A 17275-nucleotide genomic window follows, 5' to 3' on the forward strand; every position below is an offset into this window, starting at 1 on the left:
CATTATCACTATTAATCACAGAAATCACTGAAAACAAGAGAAATTACACAAATCAAGGGATTGGCAAAAAGGGGCAAAAACTTCTGTACTTAATTGCTACTTCTCTCAACAGTACTTGCTATAAAACTAAACTTTTCCTTCTTCTACCTACCAAGTTCCCTTCCTTTTGTTGTTGGCTGGTTGTTGTTCAGTCCGACTCTTCTTGACCCCATTTTAGGGTTTTCTTGGCGTAAATACTAGATTGATTTGCTATTTCCTCCTCCAGTTCATTTTACAGATAAGGAAAGTGAGGCAAACAAGGTGAAGTGACTTGCCCAAGGTCGTATAGCTTTTTCTTGGTTAACTACTTGGAACCTTACACAAATCAAATCAAACCTTAATTTCTTTTTAGTTGAACATGGTCAGTAAGATAAATGTCTACTTGTTGTTTCCACAATTAAGAGTATTGCAAAAAGTTATATATTCAAGAATGTTGAGGACAAAAGAACAAAAACATTAGTATTGGAGTGGGTTGGAGAAAATGTCCCTTAAGAAAGAAGGACAAGTAACTAAAGAGCTATCTTAACTGCCTATCACTCATCTATGTTACATTTACCATCTCTGTTACATTTAATGTCCTTTTCTTCTAAATTAAAAATGACATCTCCCTCTTCATCTTCATCGTTTTGCCCTCTTTTTCATTTTTTTCTTCCAATCCAGCTTATGTGTGGAATGATGTGCAATCATGAAGGTACCTGCTGAATAGCTGTAACTGAAAGGAATGCATTAAACACTACTAATGAAACCAATCTGAGGCATAACTAGTAGTTAATCTTAAAATTTCAAGACATTATTCAGGATTTTATTTTTTAATTAAAAAAAAAGAAAAAAGAGAAAGCAATGGGGTTTATCTATCATGTTCTAACAATAATGACCCAGAAGTTAAATCTCCTTGCTCCATGGCTCTCTTATGGTAGGGTATTTCCAGGCTACAGCACACTACTAAAGCATAAATTTTTGGTCATGAAATTTACTTGTAAATAATAGGCCTAGGTTATTAAAGCATAAGTTCCACAGAAAGATGGAATTAACAAAGCCAGCTGGACAGAAAAAAGTCAATTTATGATACGTTTCATATTCTAGAGTAGACTAAAAGCTCCATGGGGGCCTGGTCTGCATACTCTGATTTGTAGTGCACCCAAGAGCACCTAGTATAGGGGATCCTATGGATGCGCAATACATATTAGTTAACTTAAATAGATTATTGGACAATATATATACAATCAACATGGCAGGTACCCTTGGTGATGAAGTTATTTTCAGCAACATTGTTAAGTACAGGAAATAACACTGCCAGCAGTGAGTCTTAGGATATCATCAACAAAAGGAATAACAGTTAAATATGAATCTTGCAAAGAGGATGAAAAACTTGTACATATCAAAGAACTGTTTTTTTTTTAAAGTTTTCTGCCAACTTGTAAACTCAGATAACCTTGTGGTTCAAAAATTAGAAAAATCCAAATGAATTTAACTAAAATGGAATTTAGGTAAGAAATGCAGGACTGGTATATGAAGTACTTCTTTGGCTACCTTATTAAAAAATGCCAATTAAACATTTTCTGTCAGATTTTATTAAAAAAAAAAAAAGCAGCAGATCAACATTACAATTTGGGAATCTAATCTAAATATGTACTTGACAATGAAGCACATCTGAGTATGGAGTGAAAAAGAGGTTTTCCAGAAAACCTTCAACTATTTTATCTCCACTTACCCAAACAATAAATCACTTTTGCAGGCCTTTTGTTGACTGGAATCATAAACAAATAACCAAATATTTATTGCTATGAAAACAAATCTGTAGTACAGTAGTATGAGTCTTGGGTATTAAGCATAATCAGTCAAGTTAAGTTAAGAAATTGAAAATGCACTAAGAAATTTTTTGTTTGTGAAAAGTCCACAAGCCAGGTGACCCAAGAGCAACTGAGATGCCTGGTCTAAACTGAACAAGTTAGACATTACGCTAAACCTCCGTTTCTTAGAAGGCAATAAAAAAGTTACAATTCCAACAGCCCACAAACCAAATACAAATAAAAAAGTGTGGAAAAATGAACTGATGTTCAAAGAGCCAAATTTTTTCAGCTCAATTAATTTCAGCACCCCAGGAACAAAAAAGCATCCATGACTATCACACAGATGAAAACAAAAGAATGTCATTGGAATCAAGTTATTTTTCCCCACTGAGGTATAAAATCTACATATAAATTTGATACTATACTATAACAAATTGTACTTCTCATAGTTTTGATTTAATCTCCTTTAAACCCTGTTTAATATAGTTTTTGCTGTAAAAATGTTACTTCATGATACTGAATCTGGTTCCAGATGTTTCATTTTTCTTATATCAATATTTCATATGCTGGTTACCAGATCTAATCAGAAAAAAAAATCTTGGAAATTTCTTCATTATGATAGCACTTTCAGCAGAAATCACTGATGTGCAAAGCAAACTATAACAATATGTGCAGCTCTCCAGAGAGCATTATTTCGTTGGTTAGGTTTTCATTGTCTAAATATTTTCTATAATGATTTTTTGATGAAAGACTCTTTCAATCTTGTAAACATCAGTGTGCACAGTTTCACTAGTATGTAGTTTCACATCCTTAGAAAGGAAGGCTGGTTCACAGCTAGTGAAAAGCGAGAGTCAAAGTTTTAATGGCTGATAAACCTGGCATCCTGCAGAGCAGGCAAGCACTTTTCCTTTTTTGCTACTTAAGAATGTGGCAGAAATGTGTGCTGAGGTAGCCCAGTCAATCCTTAATTTTTTTTAGTAAGTGTCTCAAAATATTTCTGGAAGGGTGACATTCCGAAGGAGCCATTGTTGAGATCGGCTCCCACTGCAGTCTCTAATGCTGGGCACCTGGCTGTCCTCCTCCGTGGCTTTGTCCAGGCACTGATTACTGTTCACATGCTGCAGGGTTAACTTCTGGAAGGGATGGAAGAAAAAGAAATTGATCATTATAAAGGGAAAAAAGAGCAAGTCTCCTGTGTACTTCTGATGCTTATAGATCTCTATCAACTTAAAAAGACAATGACTTATAGGAAATACACATTCGATTCTAGACTTATTATTGTCCCCAAACCCATTATTTTAAAAATGCTGAATTAAATGATATATAATTAAGATTGGCAATAAAATGATAAGCATTTTAACAGATCCATACTTGAAGGATGAAGGAAGTGTCTTTCAACTTTGTGATTCTACGTTAACTTTGGTGGCAAATACATTTGGAGGTACTTCTGTTCCAGTGTTGCTGTCAAATTTTAAGGAGGTAAGCATGCCATATTTGATATGTGTGTTCTTAGATAAATTTTTACTAGTCTTAACAACCTTCGTAGGGACAAGATGAATAAGGATTAAAATAAAATAACATAGATCTCTTGGAGGTTAGCATTGTCCTATTAATATAAGAGATTCCTCTTCCAAAGCAGCTGAGGAGGCTATATAGTGGATAATTACAAATGTTTAGCCAAACATCAGAACAACTGGAAGATTTTTACCATCACACTTTTTATCTAATTCTTTCACTTGTAATTTTTTGTCTTTCTTTTTAATTCTTTATTATTATTCATCCTTTTTCTTGGGACAGCTTGTCACTGTAACATAACCATCATTTTACTTAAGATTTTTATCTTCAAAAGCCTGCTTTTTGGCAATAACAATTAGCATTTATATAGCTCTTTTAGGTTTTCATAGGCCTTTACAAATCTTCTCTCATTTGATAACAACAACCCTGTGAGGTAGGTACTATTATTATTCCCATTTTTACAGATGGGGAAACTGAACAATCTTTTTCAGGGTCACCCAGCTACATAAGTATCTGAGGTCACATCTGAACTCAAATCTTCCTGACTCCAAGGCACTGCTCTATCTTCTGGGTCACCCAGCTGCCCTTTCAAAAAGGTTTCTTTCAAGTGACTGGATTTGTATTGTTCTCTTGTGACTCATGTCTCACTGTTATATTTGCATATACAGTAATATTCAATTTTCTATTCTTAATCAATTTTTGAAAAGGTCTAGTCCTAAGGGCAACAAAACCTAACACACTGCTAAAGTTGGCAAGCAGACCATGCAAATAAATTTATGACCCCTTCTTCTGCAGGAAGTTCACTTCAGTGTTTGGAAAGCACTGTTTCTATAAGTCATGGTTAAATATAAATGCATAGAGAGTGAAGAGAGCTGACATATTTTTTCCTTAGAGAAGACTTAGAATTTTATATCACAATAACATTTCTGTTTAATTAGCATCCAATTAACCAATCATGGCTAGGTAAAACCAATATAGTAGAAGTCAGTAATTAAAATGAATTTACATATTTTAATGTTTCATCAATCAAACTAATGGACTACCTCATAGAACTGAACAAATTAAAATTTATGTGGAAGAATAAATAGGTGAGATTAGCAAGCAGGATTATGGAGTGAAAACAAAAAAGATGGGGTACGTTAACAACTAGCACTTATACAGTACTTTAAAGTTTGCAAAGAACTTTACATGTATTACCTAATCTTTCCCCCAATGTCCCAGGGAGGGTGCTCTTATTCTCCTCATTTTGCAGATGAAGCTGAGACTGAGGGAGATTGAGTGAGCAGTGCAGGGTCACACAAACAACTGCCTGAGGCTTGATTTGAACTCAGGTCTACATGTCCAGAATTCTACTGACTTTGTCACCTAACTGCTTCCTAATTATATTATAAAATTACTCTGTTCATCCAAAATTATAACTAAAGACAGATTATTTCTGAAGTCAAAAACCATAAAATAATGAAGAAAGGAAACAGTTGATAAGTCAAAAAGCTTTTATTAAGTACTCACTATGTGCTAAGCACTGGAAAGAAACAAAGGCAAAGAAAGGCAAAAACAGTCCTTGCCCTCGAAGAGCTCGCTATCTAAAATGGAGAGACAACATGCAGACAACTACACACAGGCAGGATATGTGCAGGGTGCAGGATTAAGTGATCATCTCAGAAAATATTACACTAGCATGAAAAGGCACTAAATCAGGAGACAGTGACCTGTTTAAGGAATGACAAGGAGGCCAATGCCAAAGAGATCCACTGGAGTTTACTGAGTAAGGGAGTGACACAGTCAGACTTGTTTTCAGACGATCACTTTGGCAGCTAAGTGGAGGATGGACCAGACTGGGGAAAGAATTGAGGCCAGGAGACCAAGGAAAAGGCTACTACATTAGTAGAGATGTGAGGTGGTAAGCACTAGAAGAGTGGCTGTGTCAGAGAAGAAGAGATATAGATGAGAGTTGTTGCAAGGAATAAATGATAGCACTTGGCAACAGGCTGGATAAGAATGTGGCCCAAAATGGGATATCTTATAGCATATACTACTAGAAGAAAGGAGATAAAACATCAAACCAACAATCCCAAAACTGAAATTATGATATCCCCCCTCAAACGTCTCCTCTCCCTAACTTCAGTTACTGCAGAGGGTACCACCCTCTTCCCAGTCATACTAAATCCACGACCTAAGTGTCATCCTCCACTTCTCACTCTTGCTTAGTCTATATATGCAAGCTGTTGCCTAGACCTGTCTGTTTTTCCTTCATAACATTTCTTGCATAGGACTCTTTCTCTCCTCAGAGGCTATTAATATTTTTATCATAGCTGTTTTAAGCCACAAGCCTAAATCTATAAGGATCTTAAATCCTAAGTCAAAAGAGGAATACATTTGCTTCATTGTGTGTGGAATTACTTATAGCTTCTTGAACTTCTAATTAAACATTACTTTTAATTTTACTTTTTAATAAAGTTCTGCAGTCTGGCAGAAAGTTTTATTTTCCTTTTTTAGCTTTATTCTCTTTAATTAGAACCAAAGACAACTTTATTTAGCTTGATGAAATCTTTTTTAAAAAAGCTTATTGAAATGGTAACAAATGCCTGAATGAAAATGTAAGCTTGTGAAAGTAGTTTTTTCAAAAGTAAAAGTCAATCAATATTACCTATATATACATTGAAGTGAATAAATATGACAAAACACATTACATGGAAGACTTGGGACAAGCACACAGGTCTTTTTATTCCAAATTTGGAGCTGCTTTCCTCTACAACATTTGGGAAAGTCTCATGGACAAAGTGGCAACTGACTTTAGGTCAAGGAGATGGAGGTGGTACCATCAATTAAGGCAGAAAAGAAATGAGAACCAGGATAGTATGGTGTCCCATAAACTAAAGGAGAAGTGGTTTTTAGGGAAGGAGGAGTCAGGTGTCAGAATTGGGAAAACACTTTTGAACTTGGTGTTCAAGTGATCACCGTGAAATTCTGAGAACTGTTTTATTAGAAGGCAGATTTCAAAGGACTAAGGGCAGAGGAAGTGCTGAGGCACTTAGAGGCAACAAGAAGCCTGACTGTGAGTGGAATAAAAAGAATATGGCAGCCTGAGAGTAAGTGGAGATCTCTTCAATGTAGAGGAGACTATAGGTAATTTTGGTGGAACAAAAAGAACAGAAAAGGAGTCACAAGGATCCGGGTTTGAGTGTCAGCTCTTGGGTAAATCAAGTAACTTTTCTGAGCCTCAGTTTTCTATAAAACTGGGATAATAATACCTCTCCTACCTTGGTTGTTCTAGGGAACAAAATGCTATATCAATAAAAATTTTTATTATCTATGCATGCATGTGGGCAGAAGAAAGGGCAGATCACTGAGTGAGCATTCTAAAGAAAAGCAAAGGGCTTGAAGTCAAAGAAACAGGTTGGAGGGAGCTAGTCTTGGGAGGAGCAGAAAAACCCTCTCTACTGAAAGAAGACAAAAAAAAGCACAGTTAAGGAGAGAAATATAAATGGAGGCAGTGATGTAAAAATTTAGTAGACTAAAAACTGAATTTATAGCCAGTACAAATGGTTTACATAACAGTTCTGCCACTTGCTAGCTAAGTGGGCAAGAGAAAGAGTCACCAGAGAGTAACATTAAAAAGACAATGAAGGACAAAGAGATAATTAAGCAGTGAATAACTGAGAAAATAAGATTCCAGAGGAAAGCTGAAAGAAAGGGCTCAAGGGAACAAGAATGTTTGCTGAAGTGAAATGAACTATCTAAGTGTGGGTAAGTCACTTAACCTCTACTACTGTATTTTTCTTAGCTACAAAGGGGGGATAATATTTAAACTCCCTACTTCACAGAATGACTGCAAGCAAAGCAAGCAGCAAGCATTACATAGGATGCCAGCTATTTTAGGAACAGGGAAACATAAAATCATAAGGATAAGCTAGAAGAAACCTTAGAAATCACTTAGCCTAACCCTTCATTTTACAGATTAGGTAAGTGAGGCTCAAAGAGGCTGACTTGTCTAAGGTCACATAGGGAGTAAGTAGCAGGGAGAAGTAGTATTTAAATTCTGGTCCTCAGACTCCAAATTCCATGATATTATTATTGGTATTACTGATGTGGAAAGCTGATAAGATGGGACTGGAAATGTTCTGATGTAGCATAAGCAAGTTGAAACCCATGTTTAAATTATACCACTAGTTAGAACTCAGCTTTTATCTAAAATGTTAAAGGAAAAAAATGTTTTAACCCACTTACTCTTATTACTTCAACCTAATATAGATAGAGCTATTAAATATTAGTATAAGTAAGAAAGTACAACAATAAAGAGGGGCTCTTAGAAAATAATGTGTAGGGTGGGGACACACATTCTACTGGAATTTCATTTTCCATGTTCAGAAGTTCTGGACAACTCTCTTCTATTATTTCCCTCATTATGTTGTTAAGGTTTTTTTTGTCCTGTCATATTGTTCTGGGTCTTATGATCCTCAGGCTATCTCTATGCCTTTGTCTTTGAGATCTCTTCTTTTTGTTTACATAGTGAGCATGTTTTATTCAGTGTTCTTGTTTTTTTGCCTCTCTTCTTCTAGACTATCTTTCACGTCTGTGTATTTGCATTCCCAATCTATTGTTCTCTCTTCTGTTTCTCTGAGGAGGTTTACCACTGAAGATTCAAGTTTTTCTATTCTGCTCATTATTGCTGTGCAGGATATCAATTCTTATTTAAATCACTCAGGAATTGTGTTTCCATGTTCTCCTCAACTTCACAGGGTCTCCTCTTTCATCAAGTGTTGGATCGTTTTCCTTTGCTTTGCAGTATTCATAGATTCCTGAATTCCTTTACTAGATCTGGAGGCCGTATTTCCTTCTTTGTTCTTTTCTGTCCTGTTGAGTTATCTGTTTATGTTATGTCTTTGAGACTTCTTCTTCCTGGAATCTTTGAGCTTTCAGTCCTGTGTCCCTCTTTATATTCCTTATTGCTCACTTCTGATTCCCTTCCCTTCTAATGATGGCTTCTTTGGAGCCTGGATCTCAAAGCATCTCAGCCTCCTTCCATATTGGGTAATTCACAATTCATCAGGCCAGGTCGCTGCCCCAAATGCCTTTCAAATGATCAGAACTGGTCTGAGCCAGATACTGTGCTCTTGCCTCAGGCTTGATGGAATACTGCACAGGTCCCCAAGCATACTTCCCTGGCAGTTCAGTGCTTTGAAACATGGGTGGTTTCTGGCTGTAGTCCCAGGTAGATTGTTGCTCACAAAGGGTTATGGCTAGGGTTATGGCTAAGCTGGCTATTGAGGCTTAAGAAAACTTCTAGAGTCCAGTGGAACCAAGGGAATGAGAGCTGTAGAGCCCCAGGTATCTGCAGCAGCTGCTCCTGAGACTATCAGCCTCCAGATTAAATGTCTGTAAGTCACCTACTTGAACTTCCGGGAGTCAAAATGGCAGATTGATAGGTAAATGCTCTCTCCCCCTCCCCTTGCTGACCTTGAAAGAACCATAAAATATTTCCCCAGAAAAATCCTGCATCAGTGGGATCAGCAGAAGGGGCAAATAGTCTTGTAGCACGTGAGGTTAGGAAAATCACTAAGAGGATTCCTCTTGCTGTGGCGATAGGGGAACAGTACAGGACCAGAGATATCCCAGACAGCCCCACCTCAGCTAACTGGGAGGAGATTCGAAGCCCCAGTGGGGTGGAGCCTCACAACCACCAATACGAGGACCCCAAGCGTGCCTGAGTACCCTAGGGGAAACAGGAAGACACTAGGGCAGCTAGGATCACCAACCACTGAGCTTGCCTTTGCTCTAGCTCAGCTGAGGAGACATCCTGTGGCCAGATCACCCCTCCCCCACACTTAACAAGCTAGCTCCAGGGCAAATCGGGGAAACACAAAAAGACTTCACTTGGCCTCTGCTTTCTCACTCCACTCAGCTCTGCACCAGGTTCTCTAGCTTCTAGCTGAAAGAACCAGAGGCCACAACACACAAAACCTCATCATCATGAGTAAGAAGCAAAGCAGGAAAGAAAAGACCACAGAATCTTTCTAGAGGGACAAGGACCAAAACATGAATACCAAAGAGGTCAGCATTGAGACTCCCATCTGAAACTTCAGAAGAGGACTATGAACTGGTTGTTGCAAGCACAAAGAGCACTCTTGGAAGAGCTGAAGAAGGATTTTAAAAGTCAAATTAGAGAAATAGAAGAAAAACTGGCCAATGAATTTAAAAGTATGAAAAAAGAATTCACTGGAGAAAACAGCTCCTTATAAAGGAAAATTGGATAAATGGAAAAGGAAGCACAAAACCTAACTAGGAAAATTGGACAAATGGAAAAGGAAGTGCAAAAACTAACTGGAGAAAATAATTCCTTAAAAGGAATAACTGAACAGATGGAAAAAAGTTAACTGAATAATCAGTTTGATAAAAATTAGAATTGGGCAAATAGAAGCTAATGACTCTATGAGACATCAAGAATCAGACAAACAATATCTAAAGAATGAAAAGATAGAAGAAAATGTAAAATATCTAATTGTAAAAAAAACTGACCTGGAAAGTAGATCCAGGAGAGAAAATCTAAGAATTATTGGCTTACCAGAAAACCATTATGAAAAAAACAGCCTGGACAATATCTTCTAAGAAATCATAAAGGAAAACTGCCCAGAAGTCCTAGATCCAGAGGGCAAAACAGTCATCTAAAAAATCCACCATTCACCTCCCAAAAGGGATCCCCAACTAAAAACACCAAAGAATACTGTTGTCAGATTCCAGAACTATCAAGTGAAGGAGAAAATACTACACGCAGCCAAAAAGAAACCATTCAAATATCGAGGAGCTACAGTCAGGATCACATGACCTTGCAGCTTCTACATTAAAAGACTGAAGGAACTGGAATATGATATTCTGTAAGGCAAAGGAGCTGGGACTACAACCAAGGATTAATTACCTAAGCAAAGTTGAGCATAACATTTCAGGCAAGGAGATGGACATTCAATGAAATAAGGGATTTCCAGATAAAAAGGCCAGAACTCAACAGAAAATTCGATCTTCAAACACAGGTCTCAAGAGAGGCATAAAAAGGTAAATGGGAAAAGAAAAACTTGTTACTCAATATGGGAAAATTGTTTACATCCCTATAAGGGAAGATGATACTTGCTAATATTGAGAATTGTATATTTATTATGAAATATAAAGGGGACACACATAGATAGAGGGAATGGGTATAAAGTGAATTATGTGATGATAAAAATATGATTTAAGGGTATGAAGGAACTATAACAGGAGATGTGAAGAGGAGGCAGAAAATGGTAAATTACATCACAGGAAGAGGCACAAAATTATATTACAGTAGAGGAAAAGAGGGGAGGGAGATGAGCGTTGTTTGAAAGGTACTCTCCCCTGATTTGGTTCAAGGAGGGAACAACAAACTTAATTAAGTATGTAAATCTAACTAGCTCTATAGGCAGTAGGAGGGGAAGGGGGAAAACAAGGGTAGGGGAGACTAAAAGGGAGGGAAGAAGTCATAAGGGTAAAGGGGAGTAAAAGGAAGGGGATCTGAAAGAAGGAAGGGAAGACTGCAGGAGGTGGTGGTCAAAAATTAAAGCTCTCGGCTCTTAGCTTTTTCACACAAGTCAGCTCAACACTAAGTTCTGCAGCTTCTAACTGAAAGAACCAGAAGACACAACACACAATCAACATCAAGATCAAGAAAAAGCAAAAGAAGGGTGAAAAAAACCCCACAGAATCTTTCTGTGGGGACAAGTACCAAAACACAAATACCATAGCGGTCAGTAGCGAGACTGTACTTCCATCTGAAAATTCAGAAGGGACTATGAACTGCTCAAATGCACAAACAGCTCTCCTGGAACAGCTGAAGAAGGAACTAGAAGAAAAACTGGCTAATGATTTTAAAAGTATAAAAAAAGAATTCACTGATGAGAACATCTCTTTGAAAAGGAAAATTGAACAAATGGAAAAGGAAGTACAAAAATTAACTGGAGAAAATAACTCCTTAAAAGGAACAATTGGACAGATGGAAAAGGAAGCACAAAACCTAACTGGGAAAATTGGACAAAAAATTAAAACTTTACTGTGGAGGGGAAAGGAGAAGGGAGAACTATAAGCACCAACAGTGAGAAAGAAGATGAAGGGAAAGACACAGAGAGTAATCATAACTGTGAATGTGAATGGGATGAACTCTCCCATAAAACGGAGACGGATAGCAGAATGGATTAAAAACCATAATCCAACAATATGCTGTTTACAAGAAACACATCTGAAACGGGGGGATACACACAGGATAAAGATAAAAGGCTGGAGCAGAATATATTGTGCTTCACTTGATTAAAAAAAGCAGGGGTAGCAATCCTAATCTCAGACAAAGCAAAAGCAGAAATAGATCGAATCAAAAGAGATAAGGAAGGAAACTATATCCTGCTAACAGGCACCATAGACAATGAAGCAGTATCATTACTAAACATATGTGCTCCAAGTGGTATAGCATCCAAATTTTTAGAGAAGTTAAGGAAGTTACAGGAAGCAATAGATAGCAAAACTATAGTAATGGGGGACCTCAACCTTCCCCTCTCTGAACTTGATAAATCTAACCTTAAAATAAACAAGAAAGAAGTTAAGGAGGTGAATAAAACTCTGGATAAGGTAGGTATGATAGATCTCTGGAGAAAACTGAATGGGAATAGAAAGAAATATACCTTTTTCTCAGGGGTACATGGCACACATACAAAAACTGACCATGTACTAGGACATTAAAACCTCACAATCCACAACAGTCAATGAATCCTTCTCAGATCATCATGTAAGAAAACTTTTATAGCCTGGAGCCAGGGATCTTATATGGCACTGGAAATGGAGGTGGGAGGAAGGGGGACAAGGAGGGTGCATGGTATAAGGGTGGGTTCTGATATAAGCCTGTGTTATATCCTTGGGTTTGCTAATGTGGTAGCCTGGGAGGTAGGGGAGGGGTGTTCAGTGAGCTCAAGGTCAAAGAGCATCATCAATTCCTGGGTTTTTGTTATTTCTTTTTAACCCTGGTTTGGATTCTTGATCCTAGACCACAGAAACAGCTGAAGCTGCTTTATCTTTGGTGCCTAATTTCTGCTTTGGGGAGGTTTGAGAGGTCATGGGGATGAGAAAAAATGTCTAGTCTGCATTCTTGTTGCTCATATGACCCAGAAGTGAAATATACATTCTAATAAATGGTTTTTAAGTCCATATGAGAGGCATACAGACTTCAAGGCAGGAAGAAATGGGTTCAAATTCTACTTTTGACATATACTGGCTATGTAACCCTGGGCAAGTCACTAAACTACTCAGTGCCCCAGGGACTTTAAGACTGCAAATTACAAAGAAGGTTCTATAATAACAGTAAAAATGACAATGATAACGATGATGATGGCTGATATTTATAGAGTACCTTAAGGTTTACAATGCTGAGTTACAAATACTATTTATATTGTATCATTATAACACCTCAAGGAGGTAGGTACTATGAAGATGATCACTTTACAGAGGTGGAAACTGAGGCATATAGCAGCTAAGTGACCAAGCCATAGAGCTAGTGTCTGAGGTCTGATCTGAATTCAGGTCTTTCTGACTCCAGGCCCAGCATTTGATCCACTGTGCCACTGAGCTGTCTACACTGATGAATTACACTTAATGAAGAGATCTGGTACTGCTCCACAAAAAGGGGCATATTTATAAATAGGGAAGATGGCAGCAAGAATGATGAGGATTTTTTTTCTTTTTAAAAAAAAATTTAAAAAAAAAGAATACTTAGTATTAGTTAACAGTTAAAATAACAGTAGCAGTTTAAATAAAATCTAAAGTGGGGAAGGTACCCATTCTTACAGTGCATAGGCTTTAAGCATGAAAAAAACCAGTTCTGTTGTAAGGATGATTTAACTATAAGAAAAAGTTAGGGGCAAGTAATTATTTTACTACTTGCCATCACTCGGAGTAAAGGAAATTCATATTCCAACTCAACAAAAGGAATTCACTTTGCCAGAAGTAAATTATGTAATACAAAATGAATAATCATTTATATTCTTAACAAAAGCTTGGGTTTTGTTCAACTCAACAAAAGAGAATACTTATAGGACTTACCACTGGGTCATATTCCCAAAGCTGGTTGCCCTTAAGATGGTGGCATTTCAGCATTGTGACTGGGCCGTTAAGTTTGGAGACATCTAAACATAAGTCATCTGTGCGGATTTCTTTGTTGGCAGTATAGGAGAAAACCTTAAAAAAATAAAACAAAGCCATTAGACTCATACAGAATTTCAGAGTTAGAAGGACCTTCAAAAACCATCTAGTTCAATCCCCTCAACAAGTAGTCACCTAGTCTTTCTTTAAAGGTTTTCAGTGAAGGAAAAAAAACCCACTGTCTTCTGAATAAAGAAATGAAAAAAGCACTTATTAAGTGCCTACCATGTGCAAAGTACTGAGGCAACCCCATTCCACATAGGAGGTTTTTCCTGACAGACAGCCTAATCTTGCCTTTTTTGCAGTTTCCACTCATTGCTCTTAGCTCTAATCCCCGGGGCCAAGCAGAACCAGTTCTAGTCCTTCTTCCACATGCCAGCCCCTTAAACACTTGGAGATGGCTGTCATGTCTTATCTTCTCCAGTCCCAATATAGCTGAAAAACCTGAGGCTTCTCAATGCTATAAGTACCTTCCACTGGACACTCTAATTTATCAATGTCCTTCTTAAAATGTTGTTCCCAGAATTGAACACGCTGTTTTGGATATGACTGGATTGAACCAGGGCAGGATACAGTGCAATCAACTCCCCAACTTCCGGATACTATGCTGCTTTAATGTTACCTAAGATTATATTTCCTTTTCTGGATACATTGCAAATGCATATTGATCTTGCAGTTGATTAAAATATCTTTTTTTCTTCCAGAAAAATTACTATCTAGTCATCTCTTCCCCATCCTTTATTTTTGAAGTTGAGTTTTGAACCCAATCCTGTCTTTACATTTATCCTTTTAAATTTTATCTAAAATATGCAAATTGATTTGCAAGATCTTTTTGATACCTAATTTTGTTATCCAAGTTACTACATCATAGGATTATGGATTTAGAATTGGAAAGGACCTATGAGGTCACTGAGTTCAACTCCCTCATTTTAGAGAGAAATAAACTGATAGACTGAAAAACTTGTCCAGAATCACAATCTAGTAAGTACCTGAGGTGGGATTTACAACTCAGGATCAAAGATCTGGAGCTGGAAGAGACCCTTAGGGGTCCATCTAGCCTGAGCCTTTAAACTTATAAATGAGAAAAATGAAGCCAAGAAAGGACTTAACTGACTTGTTCAAGACCATACAGGTAGGACTTAAACTAGTTCTTCAAATACAGAACCAGTAAAATAAGTGTTGGGTCTTTCCCTCTCCTTTTTCCATGGGACCTTCTGCCTCCTTACTCCAGTTTCTTCAGACTTGGAACTCTTCCATACAATCCCTAAAGAATAGGTGTAGGAGAAGTCTAAACAGCTGTCCTTATTACTTATCCTTATCACTGTCGTCAGTGACTTGGATGAAGATATGTTTACCATTCTAGTAGAAGGGAAGGAAAGCTAATATTTAAATAGAAGAATTAGTACTTTAAAGATCAGAACAAGCTACAATATTGGGTGGAAATTAACAAAATGATTTTAACTGTGACAAATGAAAAGGGAGTTTGAGCAAAATGACAGCATTAGTACAATACAGGAAATACTGTGAGCTTAACAAGTAGTTTCAATGAAAAAGATAGGATTTTAGCTAACTGTGAACTCAATATAATTCAACAATATGAAACGATTACCTTCAGCACTAGAGTATGATTTAGAACGAGGATGGTAACAATTCCAATATATTTTGCATTGATCAGTTCCTAAATTAAATACTGTGTTCAGTTCTGGGAAGCACAGAAGTAAGGACAAAGAAAAATAGAGTATACAAAGGAAAAGAAAACCCACATGTTGAATGGTCTATTTGAAATAAATATACTTTGTTGAAGAATTGAAAGTTAGACTAAAGAAGAGAAAATTTTAGCAGGTAACATGATAACAGTCTTCAAATATTTGCTCATGTGGATGAACAAACAGAATTATCTGGAAGGCAAAGCTAATATCCAAGATTGGAAACTATAGAGAAACTAATTTTGGTTCAACAAAAATAACAATTAAATATGGACGGGAGGCCAAAATTAATTTCATTGGTGTAGGAAACTTAACTCCAGCAAATTGCAGGTTGGCAAATTTTCTGTACCTTAGAAAGTTTCCCAGAGTATTGAGAGATTAATTGATTTGCTAGGGCCACACAGCCATATATGTCAGAGCCTGCACTTAAACCCAGGTTTTTTGACTTTGAAGCCAGGTCTCCATCCACTGCTATAATGCCTCAACAAAAAAGGAACTGGGCCATTTTATGAAGTAATGACTTCCTTGTCATTGGAAGAATTCAAATAATTAAAGACAGAAACCCTTAGATATTCTAGCATCCCCAGGAGACTGAGCTAGATGACCTTTAATGTCCCTTTCAAACTCTGCCATTCTATAGTTAGTTAGAGGAAACAAAGAGGGTTTTTATAAATACAAAGGGCTTATTATGAAGGGTACATATTAGCTTAACTAAAGAGAAAGAAAATATCTTGCATCAGCAATATAAATAATTAACACAGAGTCTTTTGACAGATAGCTTGAATTCAATACCTTCAGATTCACATTCAGTCTACCAACAGTTCTTCATTTATTCCCCTTAATAAAAGCAGGGGAAGCTTTTCTGAAAATGGTTACGTAACTAAACAGGATAGAACTTATATTCAAATTTTAAAAATTCCTCTCCATGCCTTGTCACACTCACCTGATTGCCTCCCATACCATGACAGTTAAAAATTCCTACTTTTTCATTTTCTTTCCTTGCCATGTTATCTAGACACTGGTTTGTTTCCACATTTCGGATCTGTAGGTAAAACAGATGATGGGAAGTTATGGAACTTAAGAAAAATAAAACCAACCCCAAACTGGTAACAGAATATCCCTTAGCACATGGCAAATCACTGCCACTTATTTAAAATTCTTTGGTTTACTTCCTTTCCTCCCATTCTTTCTCTTTGTGCCATATCTGGTGCAATGTACCACTTGGAGGCAAGGGTTCAGATAAATTATTACTTTAATAAAAAAAAAATACTTTATGACCTTGAAGTAGAAGTAACTCCCCTCTCCCCCAAGGACTGTAAAAGGTCAAAGTAACAAGGAAATTGGGGGAGGGGCAGGGCATGTGTCTCATAAACTTTACCCTTAAATCATAGTGATCCTTATATATTCCTTGCCCCACAAGGCCCACAATCAGGTTTCAGGTTTGGGGAACAGCTAGTGTTAAGGTACCAGGATGAGAGATAGACTGTCATGTGTGAGGTACAACAAGTAGGCAGTGTGGCTGCATCTAGAGGAAGATGAAGTGACTAGAGGAAGGTAAAGTGTAAGAAGAACAGAAAGATAGGAAAAGACCAGGAAGTAAAGGGCTTTCAATGCCTTTGGTCCTGGATGCAACAGAGAGCCAGTGGAAGTTGATGTACTTGTGGGGTGATATGGTCAGACCTACACTTTTGGTAGCTGAGTAGAGAAGGGATTGGAGTTGGGAAGCATGAGGCAGAAAGAGTAATGAGAAGATTGTTGCAATAGTCTTGGTGAAAGGTAACAAGGGCTTGATTTAGAGTAGTGGCAATGTGAAAGCAGAGAAGGGGATGAATGTGGGAGATGTTGTAAATGTAGAAATGACAAGACTGGGTGATAGGTTTGGATATGCGGGGTGAGACTCAAGAGTCTAGAGTGATACCAAAGTTGTAAGCTTTAGTAATTGGAAGGATGGTAGTGCCCCTACTGTTACTGGAAGGTAGGGAAGAAGAAAGGATTTTAGGGGAACTATAATGAATTGTTTTGGATATGTTATTTGAA

The 17275-nt window shown here is 37.2% G+C and overlaps 1 protein-coding gene across 2 annotated transcripts in view; it reads right to left on the reverse strand.

The window, feature by feature from the left end:
- Positions 1–801: 801 nt before the first annotated feature.
- The window catches only part of GALNT1 (polypeptide N-acetylgalactosaminyltransferase 1), a 182833-nt gene continuing 166359 nt past the window's right edge, over positions 802–17275 (reverse strand). For both annotated transcript variants that reach the window (XM_072605284.1, XM_072605283.1), the window contains exons 10-12: positions 16182–16280; positions 13434–13568; positions 802–2962 (exon numbers count right to left, since the gene is read on the reverse strand). In XM_072605284.1, the coding sequence (XP_072461385.1) occupies positions 2816–2962; positions 13434–13568; positions 16182–16280 (381 nt within the window). In that variant the 3' untranslated portion in view covers positions 802–2815. The remainder of the gene's footprint in view (positions 2963–13433; positions 13569–16181; positions 16281–17275) is intronic.

The sequence above is a fragment of the Notamacropus eugenii genome, chromosome 4, assembly GCF_028372415.1.
Source record: "Notamacropus eugenii isolate mMacEug1 chromosome 4, mMacEug1.pri_v2, whole genome shotgun sequence".
NCBI lineage: Eukaryota > Metazoa > Chordata > Mammalia > Diprotodontia > Macropodidae > Notamacropus > Notamacropus eugenii.